The following is a 20,634-nucleotide window of genomic DNA, read 5'->3' as shown; positions in this document are numbered from 1 at the left end:
AAGTCCCGCAATCTGCCCCACTCCATCGAGGAGGTCAGGGCAATGACCAGAGCCTGCCGCATCTGTGCGGAATGCAAGCCTCGTTTCTACAGGCCTGACCGTGCACACCTTATCAAAGCCACACGGCCATTCGAGCGCCTAAGTCTGGACTTCAAGGGACCCCTTCCCTCTGCTGACCATAACGTATACTTCCTCAATATCATCGATGAATATTCCCGCTTCCCCTTCACCATTCCCTGCCCAGACATGACCAGTGCCACGGTCATCAAGTGTCTCTGTAATCTATTCTGCATGTTTGGCATGCCGAACTACATACACAGCGATAGGGGGACGTCATTTATGAGTGATGAACTGCACCAGTTCTTGCTCTCAAAGGGGATAGCCACTAGCAGAACCACTAGCTACAACCCCCGGGGTAATAGGCAAGTGGAAAGGGAGAATGCTACTGTTTGGAAGGCTGTCACGTTAGCCTTAAAGTCAAAAGGCCTTCCGACCTCCCGCTGGCAGGAAGTCCTCCCAGACGTGCTCCACTCCATAAGGTCTCTGTTATGTACAGCCACTAACGCTACCCCTCACGAAAAGATGTTCATTTTCCCCCGGAAATCCACCTCGGGCATATCTCTACCTGCGTGGCTGATGTCTCCGGGGACAGTACTATTGCAGAAGCACGTGAGAGGCCATAAAACGGACCCCCTTGTGGAAAAGGTACAGCTCCTCCATGCAAACCCTCAGTACGCCTATATCGAATACTCTGACAGGCGAGAGGACACTGTTTCCATAAAAGACCTCGCTCCCTCGGGGAGCGGAGAGAACGATGAGAGACTACCCGAGGAAGACCTAGACCAAAAAGAGACAGGACGCCCAGAGGTATCAATACCCAATTTTAACCTGGAGGACACTGCAGATAACCTGGAAGACACTGCGGAGGCCCGGACAGTGGAGGAACCAGAATCCACTCCCCTAGAGGCACCCCAACCGGCTTTGCGCCGATCACTGAGAACCGCAAAACCTCCTGACAGACTCACTTATACCAACTTTTAAGAAACATCACCCCGATGGACTAAATCTAAAGAAGGGGTGAATGTAATGAAATCTGTTTGTCTTGCCTGTATTCGTTTTGCACTCATGTATATTACCCTCCCCCACACGGTGTATAGTTTCACTTCCTCTTTCCTGACTAACCTGGAAGGTTCCAGGTCTTGGCTCTTGGCTCCGCCCCTGACTTCTCTTACATAAAGATCCCAGGATCTGTATGACTCATTCCTGTGAGCCAGTCGGTGTGTTGAGATGTTAGCTCTGATCTTAGTGATTAAAAGCCAACTTGTTTAAGTTAATAACTTCTAGTTTTGTGGTTATTGAAGGCACATCACAGGCAGACCCGGCTACCAAGAGAGGACAGGATATGCTCTCACTGCAGTCAGGGAGTGGTGGAGACAGAGATGCACTTCCTCACAGCTTGTTGAAAATATCAGGGCATAAGGGAGAATTTCTACCCAAAATTCACAAAAATATGCCCGGAATTCAGAAATTTGAATGACGACCAAAAACTCCCATACCTACTAGGGGAAGAGAGAAATTGTGTAACCTTAGCGGCACACTATGTTACAGCTTGCCATAAACAGAGGGACAACCACTAAATATAAGAAAAGAGTATATATAAATTATATGAATGTATATTTATACACTCAGGGATATATCTGTTTATACACTGTATGGATAGATCTGTATTTTTGTGTACAAACATGAATGTTTTTCGATGCTTTGGCAACATAAGATGTAACTTGTCATCATGCCAATAAAGCGATTTGAATTGAATTGAATTTAAAATTGAGAGAGAGGGGTTAGAGAGACCTCCCCAGATACAGGAGTGTGAGAGAAAGGGGTTAGAGGGACCTCACCAGATACAGGAGTGAGAGAGAGGGGTTAGAGGGACCCCCCCAAATACAGGAGTGTGAGAGGGGGGTTAGAGGGACCTCCCCAGATACAGGTGTAAGGATTCCGGGGGCTTCCTTTAACTGGTTTAAGGTAATCTACCTGGCCAGCAGTCTTTTTGCTGCTGCACTCTAAACTAATTTACAAACAGCGGTTTCGAATCGCTACCCCTCCTTTAGTTCTGAGTGGAGGAACTTATAATTAATGATATTAAAACGGAACACGTGGTTTGGATGAGAGAACAAAAATCAAACTTTATTAACTAAAAGAAACTATAATCACAATATCAAACTATCCCACACGAACACAGTAAAATTGTAAAACTATACAGCAGGGGGTTTGCAGACGGTGAAAACGAGGGATACAATGGCTACAATGTTATTTAAACAATCTTAGCAATTCTCTTAAATCACCACCCCCCTTAACTCCTGCTAGGTTGCCTTGTTGAGAGTCAGAAACTCTGCTGACATGTGGTCCAGCGAAGAGAGAGAGAGAGAGAGAGAGAGAGAGAGAGAGAGAGAGAGAGAGAGAGAGAGCTCACCTATGGTCCCAGGAAGTCAAGAGAGAGAGCTGGCTTCTCAGCCCTATCTTTATATCTGGTGAGCCCCTCCCGTCCTGCCTTGCAGGCTGTGTGCAAAATTCCCCACCCAAAAGGGTCCAATACACAAGAGAAAGCTGTGATAGGCTAACTCAAAGTGGTTAGATTGAGTTAATGTGATTTTCAGAGCTCCCTGTGCTGAAACAAAAGGGAGATACACTGCTCTATTGTCCAGTACTGGGGTGATTTAAAATCCATTCAAATGTTAACGCTTCCCATTCAAGATACAAAAAGTCTCTTCTGCAGTTTAGATGTCCTTTGTCTTCCAAGCCTCTTTTTGTCATTCGGCCATGTGGTGACAGCCATTTGTATCCCTGGAAATTTAAAGGCACATCGCCCAGGGATGCTTTAATCAAAAAAATGAATCTTCAGAACTGTAAATTATTGCGAATTCTTACACAGGAGTGTGAGAGAGGGGTTAGAGGGACCTCCCCAGATACAGGAGTGTGAGAGGGGGGTTAGAGGGACCTCCCCAGATACAGGAGTGAGAGAGAGGGGTTAGAGGGACCTCCCCAGATACAGGAGTGTGAGAGAGGGGTTAGAGGGACCTCCCCAGATACAGGAGTGTGAGAGAGAGGTGTTAGAGGGACCTCCCCAGATGCAGGAGGGTGAGAGAGAGGGGTTAGAGGGACCTCCCCAGATAGAGGAGTGAGAGAGAGAGGGGTTAGAGGGACCTCCTCAGATACAGGAGTGTGAGAGAGAGAGGGGTTAGAGGGACCTCCCCAGATACAGGAGTGTGAGAGAGAGGGGTTAGAGGGACCTCCCCAGATACAGGAGTGAGAGAGAGGGGTTAGAGGGACCTCCCCAGATACAGGAGTGTGAGAGAGACGGGTTAGAGGGACCTCCCCAGATAGAGGAGTGAGAGAGAGAGGGGTTAGAGGGACCTCCCCAGATACAGGAGTGTGAGAGAGAGGGGTTAGAGGGACCTCCCCAGATACAGGAGTGTGAGAGGGGTTAGAGGGACCTCCCCAGATACAGGAGTGTGAGAGAGAGAGGGGTTAGAGGGACCTCCCCAGATACAGGAGTGTGAGAGAGGGGTTAGAGGGACCTCCCCAGATACAGGAGTGTGAGAGAGAGGGGTTAGAGGGACCTCCCCAGATAAAGGAGTGTGAGAGAGAGGGGTTAGAGGGACCTCCCCAGATACAGGAGTGTGAGAGAGAGGGGTTAGAGGGGCCTCCCCAGATACAGGAGTGTGAGAGAGGGGTTAGAGGGACCTCCCCAGATACAGGAGTGTGAGAGAAAGGGATTAGAGGGACCTCCCCAGATACAGGAATGTGAGAGAGGGGTTAGAGGGACCTCTTCAGATACAGGAGTGTGTGAGAGGGGTTAGAGGGACCTCCCCAGATACAGGAGTGAGAGAGGGGTTAGAGGGACCTCCCCAGATACAGGAGTGAGAGAGGGGTTAGAGGGACCTCCCCAGATACAGGAGTGTGAGAGAGGGGTTAGAGGGACCTCCCCAGATACAGGAGTGTGAGAGAGAGGGGTTAGAGGGACCTCCCCAGATGCAGGAGTGTGTGAGAGGGGTTAGAGGGACCTCCCCAGATGCAGGAGTGTGTGAGAGGGGTTATAGGGACCTCCTCAGATACAGGAGTGTGAGAGAGTGGTTAGAGGGACCTCCCCAGATACAGGAGTGTGTGAGAGAGGGGTTAGAGGGAGCTCCCCAGATACAGGAGTGAGAGAGAAGGGTTAGAGGGACCTCCCCAGATACAGGAGTGAGAGAGAGAAGGGTTAGAGGGACCTCCCCAGATACAGGAGTGAGAGAGAGAGGGGTTAGAGGGACCTCCCCAGATACAGGAGAGAGAGAGAGGTGTTAGAGGGACCTCCCCAGATACAGGAGTGTGTGAGAGGGGTTAGAGGGGCCTCCCCAGATTCAGGAGTGTGTGAGGAGCCCAGCAAAGCTCTATATACATTTAAAGTACGGTTCCTGAGGGAGAGTTGAGTCACCCATTGTTAATCTCTGTCAGATAGAGGACATCACCAGAGAGACCAGATCTGGCCCAGCCCCACTTCAACATCGCCCCAAATCCAAGAATGATTGACACTTCCGACTCACCTCATAGCGTTCTGGATTTGCCCTTGTGAACACGGTAAACAGTGGATACACCATCAGCAGCCCGATCACCACCGTGATGAACACCACGATTTTGGTTTGCCAATGACTCTTCTCAGTCGCTCCACCATCTGTCCCCAGAAGATGGATAAAACAATGTTCTGTTACTGCCAGGATCAACCCCGAAAGAAAGATCGACACGGAGCAAGATTCGCAACCCACTCGCAACTAAAATATTTAAAGTGGCACATAGAAACATCGAGATAGGAGCAGGAGTAGGCCATTCGGCCCCTCAAGCCTGCTCCGCCATTCAATGAGATCAGGGCTGATCATCCAAACTCAGCACCCTGTCCCTGCTTTCTCCCCATATCCCTTGATCCCTTTAGCCTCAAGAAATATATCCAACTCCTTCTTGAACCTAAGAGAGGGTAGTCCTAGGAGAGATCGAGTAGATTAGGCCTGTACTCGCTGGAGTTTAGAAGAACGAGAGGTGATCTCGTTGAAACATGTACGATTCTGAGGGCGATTGACAGGGTAGATGCTGAGAGGTTGTTTCCCCCTGGCTGGAGAGTCTAGAACCAGGGGTCACAGTCTCAGGATAAGGGGTCGGCCATTGAGGACTGAGATGAGGAGGAATTTCTTCACTCAGAGGGCGGTAAATCTTTGGAATTCTCTGCCCCAGAGGGCCGTGGAGGATCAGTCGTTGAGTATATTCAAGGCTGAGATCGATAGATTTTTGGATATTAAGGGAATCAAGGGATATGGGGATCGGGCAGGAAAGTGGAGTTGAGGAAGAAGATCAGCCCTGATCTGATTGAATGGTGGAGCAGGCTCGAGGGGCCGAATGGCCGACTCCTGCTCCTATTTATGTTCACAGCCTTGTTTGAAATATGTTAGGAGAGTTGATTCACTTACACCTTAACCTCCATTATAGAATCAGTCGTCAGTAAAGTAAGACCTGCATTTCTATAGCACCGCTTTCAGGTCCTCCAGACATCCCAAAGCATTTCACAGCCAATAAAGTACTATTGAAGTGCAGTCACCGGTTACAATGTAACCATTTTGCACACAGCAAGATCCCACAAACAGCAATGAGATAAATGACCAGATCATCCAGTTCAATGATGTTGGATGAGGGATAAATACTGGTCCCATTACACCGGGGAGAACACCGCTTCTTTGAAATAATGCCAGCGGGATCTTTTACATCCACCTGAGAGGGCAGACAGAGACACGGTTTAATGCCACATCCAAAAGGTGGCCCCTCCGACAGTGAAGCACTCCCTCGGTACTGTCCCTCCGACAGTGCAGCGCTCGCTCAGTACTGCTCCTCCGACAGTACGGTGCTCCCTCAGTACTGCTCCTCCGACAGTACGGTGCTCCCTCAGTACTGCCCCTCCGACAGTGCGGCATTCTCAGTACTGCCCCTCCGACAGTGTGGCGCTCCCTCAGTACTGCCCATCCGACAGTGCGGTGCTCCCTCAGTACCGCCCCTCCGACAGTGCGGGGCTCCCTCAGTACTGCCTCTCCGACAGTGCGGCCCTCCCTCAGTACTGCCCCTCCGACAGTGCGGGGCTCCCTCAGTACCGCCCCTCCGACAGTGCGGCCCTCCCTCAGTACTGCCCCTCCGACAGTGCGGCTCTCCCTCAGTACTGCCCCTCCGACAGTGCAGCACTCCCTCAGTACTGCCCCTCCGACAGTGCGTCGCTCCCTCAGTACTGTCCCTCCGACAGTGAGGCACTACCTCAGTACCGCCCCTCCGACAGTGCGGCGCTCCCTCAGTACTGTCCCTCCGACAGTGCGGCGCTCCCTCAGTACTGCCCCTCCGACAGTGCGGCGCTCCCTCAGTACTGCCCCTCCAACAGTGCGGCGCTCCCTCAGCACCGCCCCTCCGACAGTGCGCCGCTCCCTCAGTACTGCCCCTCCGACAGTGCGGCGCTCCCTCAGTACCGCCCCTCCGACAGTGCGGCACTCCCTCAGTACTGACCCTCCGACAGTGCGGCGCTCCGTCAGTACCGCCCCTCCGACAGTGCGGCGCTCCCTCAATACTGCCCCCCCGACAGTGCGGCGCTCCCTCAGTACTGACCCTCCGACAGTGCGGCGCTCCCTCAATACTGCCCCCCCGACAGTGCGGCGCTCCCTCAGTACTGACCCCCGACAGTGCGGCGCTCCCTCAGTACTGACCCTCCGACAGTACGGCGCTCCCTCAGTACTGCCCCCCGACAGTGCGGCGCTCCCTCAGTACAGCCCCTCCCGACAGTGCGGTTCTCCCTCAGTACCGCCCCTCCGACAGTGCGGCGCTCCCTCAGTACCGCTCCCCCAACGCTCCCTCAGTACTGCCCCTCCGACAGTGCGGCGCTCCGTCAGTACCGCCCCGCCGACAGCGCGGCGCTCCCTCAGTGCCGCCCCGCCGACAGCGCGGCGCTCCCTCAGCGCCGCCCCGCCGACAGCGCGGCGCTCCCTCAGCGCCGCCCCGCCGACAGCGCGGCGCTCCCTCAGCGCCGCCCCGCCGACAGCGCGGCGCTCCCTCAGCGCCGCCCCGCCGACAGCGCGGCGCTCCCTCAGCGCCGCCCCTGGGGAGTGTCGGCCTGGACTATGGGGTTCGAGTCTCTGGAGTGGTTGTTGAACCCATGACCTTCTGACTCGGAGACGAGAGAGGGAGGGTGCTAAACCCACTGAGCAACAACTGTAACCTCATCAGTCATTCCACCACCACAGATTGGAATCAAGTGACTAAGGGGACTGCGCGCTAAAAGAAACCGGCACAGAACAAAGCGCAGTTTACAGCAACAATTGCAAGCTGGATATATTAATTGTTTGTTACTAATTACAGGTACTTGCTGTGCTGAGCATATTCATATTCATACACATCCACATTTGCCAGCTGGACCCAGTGGCAGGTATGTAATAATGCCGGCAATGTTAATTATGGACGGAATATTTATCACAGGATTTCCAACAGATCTTTAATCCCTTTCTAACAGGACTGGGTTAGTGATCAACCATCCATGTCTACTGTTATCAAGTCTAAAATTACCTGGCCTCTGTACTGTGACGCATTACCCAGTCCAAAGTACAATCGCGGCTGGCCAAACCAAACCAACTCCAGCAGATACAAGAATGAGTCAAGTGATTCACTGCTCATTGCCAGAGGCATCGAAGAGAAAGATCAGGCCCAGCAAAACATCCTCGACTTTACTAACACATCCCCACAATGGACATCATCACAAGGTTCAGGAGCAATTGGGCACTTGTTCTTAACTGACAGTCTGAATCATTACAGGCACATCGTTCAAGTGTATCAGGTATTGCAATATTATCTCAACATAGATGGAGCCTGTAGCACAGAAACAGGCCATTCGGCCCATCTGGTCTGTGCCGGTGTTTATGCCCCACACCAGCCTCCTCCCACCCCTCTTCATCTCACCCCGTCAACACCAGCCTCCTCCCACCCCTCTTCATCTCACCCCTTCACCATATCCTTTTATTCCTTTCTCACTCGTGTGTTAATCCAGTTTCCCCTGAAATGCATCTCTGCTCTTCGCCTCAACCACTCCCTGTGGTAGCGAGTTCCCCATTCTCAGCACTCTCTGGGTAAAGAAGTTTCTCCTGAATTCCCTATTGGATTTATTAGTGACTCTCTTATATTGATGGCCCCTAGTTCTGGTCTCCCCCACAAGTGGAAACATCTTCTCTACGTCTACCCTATCGAACAACTTTCATAATTTTAAAGACCTCCATCAGGTCACCCCTCCGCCTTCTCTTTTCTAGAGAAAAGAGCCCCAGCCTGTTCAATCTTTCCTACACCCTGGTTAGAGGGCGATACAGGAGTGTGTGTGGTGGTTAGAGGGACCTCCCCAGATACAGGAGTGTGAGAGAGAGGGGTTAGAGGGACCTCCCCAGATACAGGAGTGTGTGAGAGAGGGGTTAGAGGGTCCTCCCCAGATACAGGAGTGTGAGAGAGAGGGGTTAGAGGGACCTCCCCAGATACAGGAGTGTGTGAGAGAGGGGTTAGAGGGTCCTCCCCAGATACAGGAGTGAGAGAGAGGGGTTAGAGGGTCCTCCCCAGATATAGGAGTGTGTGAGAGGGGTTAGAGGGACCTCCCCAGATACAGGAGTGTGAGAGAGGGGTTAGAGGGACCTCCCCAGATACAGTAGTGTGAGAGAGGGGTTAGAAGGACCTCCCCAGATACAGGAGTATGGGAGAAAGGGGTTAGAGGGACCTCCCCAGATACAGGAGTGTGGGAGAGAGGGGTTAGAGGGTCCTCCCCAGATACAAGAGTGTGAGAGAGGGGTTAGAGGGACCTCCCCAGATACAGGAGTATGGGAGAAAGGGGTTAGAGGGACCTCCCCAGATACAGGAGTGTGGGAGAGAGGGGTTATTGGAATAATTAGTGACTATCTTCTATTGATGGCCCCAAGCTCTGGTCTCGCCCACAAAGTATGTGAGGACAGGATTGCTTTGGGTGTGATGCCTCACGTGGGTGAATAGCCAATGATGCTTGCTATATCAGGCTCTTGCATCAACAATGTGTCCAAAGTACTCGATGGCCAATGGCTTCAGGAGAGAAAATGAGGAGCAAATTGCAGGGAGTGGGGGGTGGAGCGAAAAATGCACACCGGGCTTTGGTGAGCCCACACCTGGGGTACTGTGCACAGTGTGGGTCTCATTACCTAAGGAAGGATATACTTGCCTTAAGAGGCGGTGCAACAAACAAAGGTTAGATTGATTCCTGGGATGAGCGGGTTGTCCTATGAAGAGAGATTGAGCAGAATGGGCCTATACTTTCTGGAGTTTAGAAGAATGAGAGGTGATCTCATTGAAACATAAGATTCTGAGGGGGATTGACAGGGCAGATGCTGAGAGGTTGTTTCCCCCTGGCTGGAGAGTCTAGAACCAGGGGTCACAGTCTCGGGATAAGGGGTCGGCCATTTAGGGCTGAGATGAGGAGGAATTTCTTCACTCAGAGGGCGGTGAATCTTTGGAATTCTCTGCCCCAGAGGGCTGTGGGGGCTCAGTCGTTGAGTATATTCAAGACTGAGATCGATAGATTTTTGGACTCTGGGGGAATCGAGGGATATGGGGATCGGGCGGGAAAGGGGAGTTGAGGTCGAAGATCAGCCTTGATCTGATTGAATGGAGGAGCAGACTCAAGGGGCCGAATGGCCGACTCCTGCTCCTAGTTCTTAGTTCTTAAAACAAGTGGAACATTGCCTAAAGCTGTTTCTTCCATCACTTTCAGATTGTATTGGAAAGCCGGCTACTATAACATTGAAGGAATGTGTGACTGAGAATCAGATGGCAATCCTGAAACGTGGAATGAAAGACGAGATTTGCATTATTTTAAATTGCGAAGAGGATTACACTGCAAGTTTTAACAGCAGCGGCTGTTACACCATTTACATCCTGAGTGTTTCAGCGGTAGATATTGATCAAAGATGGTGGCTCGAATACGGGTTCTCCGAATCGTTTAGTTTCAACTTAACGTCTGCCGGTGAGTTTAAAAGAATCTTCGTGCGGTCCTGCTTTGCGCTAAACACTTGTTTTCTCCTGAACAGGTCTTCACTTTATTGGCCCAGAAATTGCGGGGAAAAATAAGGACGAGTTCACGGCCATTAATCAGCTCGCCTAAAAAATCCCCCGGCAGTTGTTGTCGAGGAGGAGATACGGCGTGCGTTCCACTTCTCCCCACATTGCTGGGCGATTAGCGCCGCTCCGCCATTAGCCTCGCCAAAACAGAACAAATCCCCAAGTTCCCCTCCGAGTCACGCACACAACTGTCCCAACTTGGAAATATATCGGCCGTTCCTTCATTGTCGCTGGGTCAAAATCCTGGAACTCCCTCCCTAACAGCACTGTGGGAGCACCTTCACCACACGGACTGCAGCGGTTCAAGAATGCGGCTCACCACCACCTTCTCAAGGGGCAATTAAGGGTGGACAATAAATGCCGGCCTTGCCAGTGACGCCCACATCCCGTGAATGAATAATTTTTTTAAAATCTCGCCTTGAGTCGCCCCGTTGAACTTTGCGTTTTAAGAAATTGCTGGGTTTATGCCGTTCAGGCGAATGAATCTCGCCGCGGCCATTTAGGGCTGGTAATTCATGTCGTAAGGATCCCGTTAATGACTTGATTTAAGGTCCTGTCATGACACTCAACCTTCAATTTTACAACACTCGTCCTTGTTTTCAAATCTCTCCGTGGCTCCCACCTCGCGAAAATGCAATCCCGCCCACAAACCGCCCCATGACTTTCAGGAGGCTGCTGCATTGGCGCATTACCGGCCCGTCAAACTCGCCGTAGAACGCCTCACGAGAACGACGTATCGGGCGACCAATGGTGGGAGGGTGGGGGTGGTCGGAGACTGGAGCTCACGTGATGAAGCCTCCAGGAAGAAGCCCAACCAGAGCCGGCGACCCAAGATTCTTTTATTCGTTCCTGGGATGTGGGCATCGCGGGCAAGGCCGGCATTTATTGCCCATCCCTAATTGCCCCTTGAGAAGGTGGTGGTGAGCCGCCGCCTTGAACCGCTGCAGTCCGTGTGGTGAAGGTACTCCCACAGTGCTGTTAGGGAGGGAGTTCCAGGATTTTGACCCAGCGACGATGAAGGATCGGCGATATATTTCCAAGTCAGGATGGTGTGTGACTTGGAGGGGAACTTGAAGGTGGTGGTGTTCCCATGCACCTGCTGCCCTTGTCCTTCTAGGTGGTAGAGGTCGTGGGTTTGGGAGGTGCTGCTGAAGAAGCCTTGGTGAGTTGCTGCAGTGCATCTTGTAGATGGTGCACACTGCAGCCACGGTGCGCCGGAGGTGGAGGGAGTGAATGTTTAAGGTGGTGGATGGGGTGCCGATCAAGCGGGCTGCTTTGTCCTGGATGGTGTCGAGCTTCTTGAGTGTTGTTGGAGCTGCACTCATCCAGGCAAGTGGAGAGTATTCCATCACACTCCTGACTTGTGCCTTGTAGATGGTGGAAAGGCTTTGGGGAGTCAGGAGGTGAGACACTTGCCGCAGAATACCCAGCCTCTGACCTGCTCTTGTTGCCACAGTGTTTATGTGGCTGGTCCAGTTAAGTTTCTGGTCAATGGTGACTCCCAGGATGTTGATGGTGGGGGATTCGGCGATGGTAATGCCATTGAAAGTAAGATGGGAATCTGAGCTCGGTGGTGATACAATCCATGATCGCTGTTCAGTCACTGTGACTGGGGTGACACAGCGAAGGCTTCCTGTAGATCTGCACCACAGCAGGAGGGGTCACCTAGAATCACACAGAACAGGAGGAGGCCACTCGGCCCATCGTGCCTGTGCCGGCTCTTTGAAAGAGCTCTCCAATTAGCCCCACTCCCCACTGCTCTTTCCCCAGAACACGGCAAATGTTTCCCCTTCAAGTATTTATCCAGGGGGAGAAAATGCATTTAACAGGAGAAAAATGCAAATATTTTACATAACGGCTCAGTTGAATTGTCTGCTTTGCTTTTCCAGATTGTTCTACCCAAGAAGCAAGCAAAGCTTTTGCCGGTCCCGACAAACGTCTCGATACAAACCCAGGTAACACCAGCTCAGATTTAATACTTTTTATACAAGATGTCAGCAGTGATTCAGTGGGTTTATCTCTTTTTTTTTCTCTCTCTCTCTCTCTCTCTCTCTCCCCTGAGTCAGACGGTCATGGGTTCAAATCCCACTCCAGAGACTAGGGCACAAATTCCAGGCCCACACTCCCCAGTCTCAGTACTGAGGGAGTGCAGCACTGTCGGAGGGGCAGTACTGAGGGAGCGCCGCACTGTCGAAGGGGCTGTACTGAGGGAGCTCCGCACTGTCGAAGGGGCTGTACTGAGGGAGCGCCGCACTGTCGGAGGGGCAGTACTGAGGGAGTGCTGCACTGTCGGAGGGGCCATCTTTTGGATGGGGCGTTAAACCGTGTCCCTGTCAGCCCTCTCAGGTGGATGTAAAAGATCCCGCCGGCATTATTTTGAAGATGCGGTGTTCTCCCTGGTGTAATGGGGCCTGTATTTATCCCTCATCCAACATCATTAAACCAGATGATCTGGTCATTTATCTCATTGCTGTTTGTGGGATCTTGCTGTGTGCATTTTGCCTACATTGTAACCGGTGACTGCACTTCAAAAGTACTTTATTGGCTGTGAAACGCTTTGGGATGTCCGGAGGTCGTGAAAGGCGCTATAGAAATGCAAGCCTTACTTTACTGACGACTGATTCTATAATGGAGGTTAAGGTGTGAGTGAATCAACTCTCCTAACATATTTCAAACAAGGCTGTGAACATAAATAGGAGCAGGAGTCGGCCATACGGCCCCTCGAGACTGCTCCAACATTCAATCAGATCAGGGCTGATCTTCTACCTCAACTCCACTTTCCCGCCCGATCCCCATATCCCTCGATTCCCTTAATATCCAAAAATCTATCGATCTCAGCCTTGAATATACTCAACGACTGAGCCTCCACAGCCCTCTGGGGCAGAGAATTCCAAAGATTCACCACCCTCTGAGTGAAGGGATTTCTCCTCATCTCAGTCCTCAATGGCCGAGCCCTTATCCTGAGACTGTGCCCCCTAGTTCTAGACACTCCAGCCAGAGGAAACAACCTCTCAGCATCTACCCTGTCAATCCCCCTCAGAATCGTACATGTTTCAACGAGATCACCTCTCGTTCTTCTAAACTCCAGTGAGTACAGGCCTAATCTACTCGATCTCTCCTAGGACTACCCTTTCTGATGTTCAAGAAGGAGTTGGATATATTTCTTAATGCTAAAGGGATCAAGGGATATGGGGAGAAGGCAGGGACAGGGTACTGAGTTTGGACAGCCATGATCGCATTGAATGGCGGAGCAGGCTCGAGGGGCCGAATGGCCGACTCCTGCTCCTATCTTCGATGTTTCTATGTGCCACTTAAAATATTTTAGTTGCGAGTGGGTTGCGAATCTTGCTCCGTGTCGATCTTTCTTTCGGGGTTGATCCTGACAGTAACAGAATATTGTTTTATCCATCTTCTGGGGGCAGGTGGTGGAGCGACTGAGAAGAGTCATTGGCAAACCAAAATCGTGGTGTTCATCACGGTGGTGATCGGGCTGCTGATGGTGTATCCACTGTTTACCGTGTTCACAAGGGCAAATCCAGAACGCTATGAGGTGAGTCGGAAGTGTAAATCATTCTTGGATTTGGGGCGATGTTGAAGTGGGGCTGGGCAAGATCTGGTCTCTCTGGTGATGTCCTCTATCTGACAGAGATTAACAATGGGTGACTCAACTCTCCCTCAGGAACCGTACTTTAAATGTATAGAGAGCTTTGCTGGGCTCCTCCCACACTCCTGAATCTGGGGAGGTCCCTCTAACCCCGCTCTCTCTCATTCCTGTATCTGGGGAGGTCCCTCTAACCCCTTTCTCACACTCCTGTATCTGGGGAGGTCCCTCTAACCCCACCTCTCTCTCACTCTTGTATCTGGGGAGGTCCCTCTAACCCCTCTCTCTCACACCTGTATCTGGGGAGGTCCCTCTAACCCCTCTCTCTCACTCCTGTATCTGGGGAGGTCTCCCTAACCTCCCTCTCACACTCCTGTATCTGGGGAGGTCCCTCTTACCCGTCTCTCTCACGCTCCTGAATCTTCTGAGACCCCTCAAACTCCCCTCTCTCTCTCACTCCTATATCTGGGGAGGTCCCTCTAACCCGTTTCTCACACTCCTGTATCTGGGGAGGTCCCTCTAAACCCTCACTCTCACTCCTGTATCTGGGGAGGTCCCTCTAACCCCACCTCTCTCTCACTCCTGTATCTGGGGAGGTCCCTCTAACCCCTCTCTCTCACTCCTGTATCTGGGGAGGTCCCTCTAACCCCACTCTCACACACACCTATATCTGGGGAGGTCCCTCTCACCCCTCTCTCTCACACTCCTGTATCTGGGGAGCACTCTCTCACTCTCTCACACTCTCTCTCTCTCTCTCTCTCTCTCTCTCTCTCACACACACACATCTGGGGAGGTCCCTCTAATCCCTCTCTCTCTCACCCCTTTATCTGGGGAGGTGCAATCATAATATGATAGAATTCTGCATTACTGGTTAAAGAAGGGATTAACACAATTGTAAGGAAGGATATTGGCTCTGATGTGGAATCTGTATGGGTAGAACTGAGAAATACCAAAGGGCAGAAAACGTTAGTGGGAGTGGTATATAGACCTCCAAACAGTAAGGCGGAGGTTGGGGATGGCATTAAAAGGGAAATTAGAGAAGCGTGCAATAAGGGCACAGCAGTCATCATGGGTGACATTAATCTACATATAAATTGTGCTAACCAAATTAGTAACAATATTGTGGAGGAGGAATTCCTGGAGTGTTTACGGGATGGTTTCCTGGACCAGTATGTCGAGGAACCAACCAGAGATCAGGCCATCTTAGACTGGGTATTATGTAACGAGAAAGGATTAATTAACAATCTTGTTGTACGAGGCCCCTTCGGTCGGAGCAATCCTAATATGATAGAATTCTTCAATAAGATGGAGAATGAAGTTGTTGACTCGGAGACAAGGTCCTGAATTTAAACAAAGGAAACTACGATGGTCTGAGGTGCGAGTTAGGTAGGATTGATTGGGGAATGTCACTCAAAGGGTTGACGGTGGATAGGCAATGGCAAACATTCAAAGACTGCATGGATGAACTGTAGAATTTGTTCATCCCAGTTTGGCATAAAAATAAAACAAAAAAGGTGACGCAACCGCGGCTAACAAGGGAAATTAGGGATAGCATAAGATCCAAGGAGAGGACATATAAATTGGCCAGAAAAAGCAGTAAACCTGAGGATTGGGAGCAGTTTAGGATTCAACAAAGGAAGACAAAGGGATTAATTAAGAAGGGGAAGATAGAATATGAGAGTAAGCTTGCAGGGAACATAAAAACTGACTGTAAAAGCTTTTATAGATATGTGAAGAGAAAAAGATTGGTGAAGTCAAGCGTAGGTTCCTTGCAGTCAGAATCAGGGGAATTTATAATGGGGAACCAAGAAATGGCTGACCAATTAAATACATACTTTGGTTCTGTCTTCACAAAGGAGGACACAAATAACCCCCCAGAGATGTCAGGGAACATAGGGTCTAATGAGAGGGAGGAACTGAATGAAATCAGTATTGTTAGGGAAATTGATGGGATTGAAGGCCGATAAATCCCCAGGGCCTAATAATCTACATCCTAGGGTACTTAAGGAAGTGGCCCTAGAAATAGTAGATGCATTGCTGGTCATCTTCCAGAACTTGATAGACTCTAGAACAGTTCCCATGGATTGGAGGGTAGCTAATGATACCCCACTGTTCAAAAAAGGTGGTAGAGAGAAAACGGGGAATTATAGATGTAATAGCAGAGCACTTGGAAAACAGTGACAGGATCGGACAAAGTCAACATGGATTTACAAAAGGTAAATCGTGCTTGACTAATCTACTGGAATTTTTTGAGGATGTAACTGGTAGAATAGATAAGGGAGAACCAGTGGATGTGGTGTATTTGGACTTTCAGAAGGCTTTCGATAAGGTCCCGCATAAGAGATTAGCATGTAACATTAAGGCACATGGGATTGGGGCAAGGTACTGACTTGGATAGAGAACTGGTTGGCAGACAGGAAGCAAAGAGTTGGAATAAATAGGTCTTTTTCCGAGTGGCAGGCAGTGACTAGTGGGATACCGCACGGATCGGTCCTAGGACCCTAGCTATTCACAATATATATTAATGGTCTAGACGAGGGAACTAGATGTAATATCTCCAAGATTGCAGATGAGACAAAGCTGGGTGGGCGTGTGTGCTGTGAGGAGGATGCCAAGAAACTCCAGTATGATTTGGCCAGGTTGGGTAATTGGGCAGATGCATGGCAGATGCAGTATAATGTGGATAAATGCGAGGTTATCCACTTTGGTGGCAAAAACAGGAAGGCAGATTATTATTTGAATGGCAATAGATTGGGAGAAGGGGAAGTGCAACGAGACCTGGGTGTCCTTGTGCACCAGTCGCTGAAGGTAAGCATGCAGGTGCAGCAGGCGGCTAAGAAGGCAAATGGTATGTTGGCCTTCGTAGCGAGAGGGTTTGAGTACAGGAACACGGATATCTTACTGCAGTTGTACAGGGCCTTGGTGAGACCACATCTTGAGTATTGTGTGCAGTTTTGGTCACCTTATCTGAGGAAGGATGTTCTTGCCATGGAGGGAGTGTAGCGAAGATTCACCAGACTGATACCTGGGATGGCAGGAATGACGTATGAGGAGAGATTGGGTCGATTGGCCTTCTACTCGCTGGAGTTTAGAAGAATGAGAGGGGATCTCATTGAAAGTTATAAAATTCTAACAGGACTAGACAGATTAGATGCAGGAAGGATGTTCCTGATGGTGGGGGAGTCCAGAACCAGGGGTCACAGTCTAAAGATAAGGGGTAAGCCATTTAGGACAGAGATGAGGAGGAATTTCTTCACCCAGAGAGTGGTGAACCTGTGGGTTTTCTCTACTACAGAAGACAGTAGAGGCCAATTCATTAAATATATTCAAGAAGGAGTTGAATATATTTCTTAAGGCTAAAGGGATCAAGGGATATGGGGAGAAGGCAGGGACAGGGTACTGAATTTGGATGATCAGCCATGATCGCATTGCCTGGCGGAGCAGGCTCGAGGGTCCGAATGGCCTACTCCTGCTCCTATCTTCTATGTTTCTATGTGAGATGAAGAGGGGTAGGAGGAGGCTGGTGTTGATGGGGTGAGATGAAGAGGGGTGGGAGGAGGCTGGTGTTGATGGGGTGAGATGAAGGGGGGTGGGAGGAGGCTGGTGTTGATGGGGTGAGATGAAGGGGGGTGGGAGGAGGCTGGTGTTGATGGGGTGAGATGAAGGGGGGTGGGAGGAGGCTGGTGTTGATGGGGTGAGATGAAGAGGGGTGGGAGGAGGCTGGTGTGGAGCATAAACACCGGCATGGATCAGTTGGGCCGAATGGCCTGTTTCTGTGCTGTAAATATTCTGTAATTATCTCTCTTTTTTCTATTTCAGGCTGTCGTCACTTCTTTCCAACCACGCGGAAATCTATAACAATATACGGATGGACACAACTTTGACGTCAATTATTCCTGCTCCATGTAGGCATTCCCTCAGTGAACGTATACAATTTTGAAGTTTAAAGTTTAGTAATTAAATTGTATAATTAAATTATTTGAACTTTAATAAAAACACTTTAATTTTGTTTTGAATTAGTCGGCGTTTATCTTTTGTTTGCAAAGCAGTTCCGATTTGCCATTTTTAAAACATCATTCAACAGCAACTTGATTTTATAGAGCGCCTTTAACACAGGAAAATGTCCCTGAGGGAGCGCCGCCCTTTCGGAGGGGCGGTACTGAGGGAGCGCCGCACAGTCGGAGGGGCAGTACTGAGGGAGCGCCGCACTGTCGGAGGGGCATTACTGAGGGAGCGCCGCACTGTCGGAGGGGCAGTACTGAGGGAGCACCGCACTGTCGGAGGGGCAGTACTGAGGGAGCGCCGCACTGTCGGAGGGGCGGTTCTGAGGGAGCGCCGCACTGTCGGAGGGGCAATACTGAGGGAGCGCCGCACTGTCAGAGGGGCAGTACTGAGGGAGCGCCGCACTGTCGGAGGGGCGGTTCTGAGGGAGCGCCGCACTGTCGGAGGGACAGTACTGAGGGAGTGCCGCACTGTCGGAGGGGCAGTACTGAGGGAGCGCCGCACTGTCGGAGGGTCAGTACTGAGGGAGTGCCGCACTGTCGGAGGGGCAGTACTGAGGGAGTGCCGCACTGTCGGAGGGGCCGTCTTGCGGATGAGACGTTAAACTAAGGGCCCCGTCTGTCCTCTCAAGTGGCCGCAAAAGCTCCCATTGCAATTGTTTGAGGAACACCTGGTGCACTGAGAGCAAAATGTCGCGGGATGCTCGAAATCGGAAATTGGAGCTGGAAATGCTCAGCAGATCAGGCAGCATCTCCAGAGAGAGAAACAGTCAACGTTTCAGGGGGGTGAACTCTTGTCAGGACGGGAAATTGTTAAAGATGTAACAGGTTTAGGGAGAGGCGAGAGGAGGAAAGAAATATTTACGCAGCAAGTTGTGATCTGGAAGGCGCGGTGGAAGCAGATTCAATAGTAACTTTCAAAAAGGGAATTGGATAAATATTTGAAGGGGAAACATTTGGAGGGCTACGGGGAAAGAGCGGGGGAGTGGGACTAATTGGAGAGCTTTTTCTGAAAGCCACGATGGGCCGAATGGCCTCCTCCTGTGCTGAGAGTCTATGATTCAAAGGCTGGCACTTGGAAAAAGGAAGAGCTTCAGATCTCTGGATTCTTGGCATTCAAGGCTTTATCACACTACCCAGGCAACAAGCCCTGACAAAGACTCACGCAAGTGCCTGTCAGTGAGTTTGGCAGGCAGCCAGAACCAACGCCGTATTCTTTTGCATTTTCTTTGGAAAGCTATTTACGGTCATGGCGGGACGGGGCGGACTTCAAGCTACCTGCCTGGTCACATACCTCAGCACGGACCCAGTGCGTGGGATCTGTTTGTCTTTCCTTGGAGGGACTTTCCTCAGTTGTTATAGTAATATGCTGTGTCACGTCAAACAGAAGATTATAATTAAACTGCCAGTAAAGGCAAACCCTTCCAAAGTATTCTGCGGTTCCTTGTGCGATTGGGCAACGGCCCTGATTGAGAAAGGCACTGGAGTTTCACTTTTAAGCTGTGGTTCACAAATTATGAGGCACAACTTGGAAGTGTCGTCTGTGGCTCAGTGGGTAGCACTCTCGCCCCTGAGATCTAGAAGGTTTTGGGTTCATAGCCCCACTCCAGGGAGGTGAGCACTTACATCCAGGCTGACACTCTCCAGTGCCAGTACTGAGGGAGCGCCGCACTGTCGGAGGGTCAGTACTGAGGGAGCGCCGCACTGTCGGAGGGGGCAGTACTGATGGAGCGCCGCACTGTCGGAGGGTCAGTACTGAGGGAGCGCCGCACTGTAGGAGGGGCAGTACTGAGGGAGCGCCGCACTGTCGGAGGGGTAGTACTTGGGGAGTGCCACACTGTCGGAGGGGGCAGTACTGAGGGAGCGCCGCACTGTCGGAGGGGCAGTACTGAGGGAGCGCCGCACTGTCGGAGGGACAGTACTGATGGAGCGCCGCACTGTCGGAGGGGGCAGTACTGAGGGAGCGCCGCACTGTCGGAGGGGGCAGTACTGAGGGAGCGCCGTACTATCGGAGGGGGCAGTACTGAGGGAGCGCCGCACTGTCGGAGGGGCAGTACTGAGGGAGCGCCGCACTGTCAGAGGGGGCAGTACTGAGGGAGCGCCGCACTGTCGGAGGGGGCAGTACTGAGGGAGCGCCGCACTGTCGGAGGAGCAGTACTGAGGGAGCGCCGCACTGTCGGAGGGGCAGTACTGAGGGAGCGCCGCACTGTCGGAGGTGCAGTACTGAGGGAGCACCGCACTGTCGGAGGGGCAGTACTGAGGGAGCGCCGCACTGTCGGAGGGGCAGTACTGAGGGAGCGCCGCACTGTCGGAGGGTCAGTACTGAGGGAGCGCCGCACTGTCGGAGGGGCAGTACTGAGGGAGCGCCGCACTGTCGGAGGGGCAGTACTGAGGGAGCGCCGCACTGTCGGAGGGGCAGTACTGAGGGAGCGCTGCACTGTCGGAGGTGCAGTACTGAGGGAGGGCCGCAGTGTCAGAGGGGCAGTACTGAGGGAGCGCCGCACTGTCGGAGGGGCAGTACTGAGGGCGCGCTGCACTGTCGGAGGGGCAGTACTGAAGGAGCGCCGCACTGTTGGAGGGTCAGTACTGAGGGAGCGCCGCACTGTCGGAGGGGGCAATACTGAGGGAGCGCCGCACTGTCGGAGGGGCAGTGCTGAGGGAGCGCCGTACTGTCGGATGGGCAGTACTGAGGGAGCGGCGCACTGTCGGAGGGGCAGTACTGAGGGAGCGCTGCACTGTCGGAGGGGTAGTACTGAGGGCGCGCTGCACTGTCGGAGGGGTAGTATTGAGGGCGTGCCGCACTTTCAGAGGGTCAGTACTGAGGGAGCGCCGCACTGTCGGAGGGGCAGTACTGATGGAGCG

At 51.7% G+C, this 20,634-nt stretch overlaps 2 protein-coding genes across 2 annotated transcripts in view; one reads left to right on the top strand and one right to left on the bottom strand.

Annotated features, from left to right (window-relative positions):
• The window catches only part of LOC147110081 (uncharacterized), a 67,756-nt gene that overhangs the window by 32,579 nt on the left and 14,543 nt on the right, over positions 1–20,634 (bottom strand). The window lies entirely within an intron of this gene.
• Positions 7,396–17,782, top strand: LOC147110082 (uncharacterized). The gene is made up of 5 exons (XM_086004031.1): positions 7,396–7,480; positions 9,824–10,075; positions 12,060–12,125; positions 13,593–13,720; positions 17,591–17,782. The coding sequence occupies exons 2-5, from the start codon at positions 9,880–9,882 to the stop codon at positions 17,627–17,629; spliced, it is 429 nt and encodes a 142-aa protein (XP_085860157.1). The 5' UTR covers positions 7,396–7,480; positions 9,824–9,879; the 3' UTR covers positions 17,630–17,782.

This window comes from Somniosus microcephalus, chromosome 12, assembly GCF_052327205.1.
Source record: "Somniosus microcephalus isolate GS21.2 chromosome 12, FLI_Smic_1.0, whole genome shotgun sequence".
In the NCBI taxonomy this organism is placed as follows: Eukaryota; Metazoa; Chordata; class Chondrichthyes; order Squaliformes; family Somniosidae; genus Somniosus; species Somniosus microcephalus.
Note: the sequence above shows the minus strand (reverse complement) of the source record. Positions and strands in the feature narration are given on the sequence as shown.

What these genes read in the sequence shown, in the direction of transcription:
- LOC147110082 (XM_086004031.1), top strand. Translation starts at nt 9,880, where the DNA reads ATGGCAATCCTGAAACGTGGAATGAAAGACGAGATTTGCATTATTTTA. An exon ending in ACGTCTCGATACAAACCCAG is followed by an intron (nt 12,126 to 13,592) that starts GTAACACCAGCT and finishes TTCTGGGGGCAG; the next exon opens with GTGGTGGAGCGACTGAGAAG. An exon ending in CAAATCCAGAACGCTATGAG is followed by an intron (nt 13,721 to 17,590) that starts GTGAGTCGGAAG and finishes TTTCTATTTCAG; the next exon opens with GCTGTCGTCACTTCTTTCCA.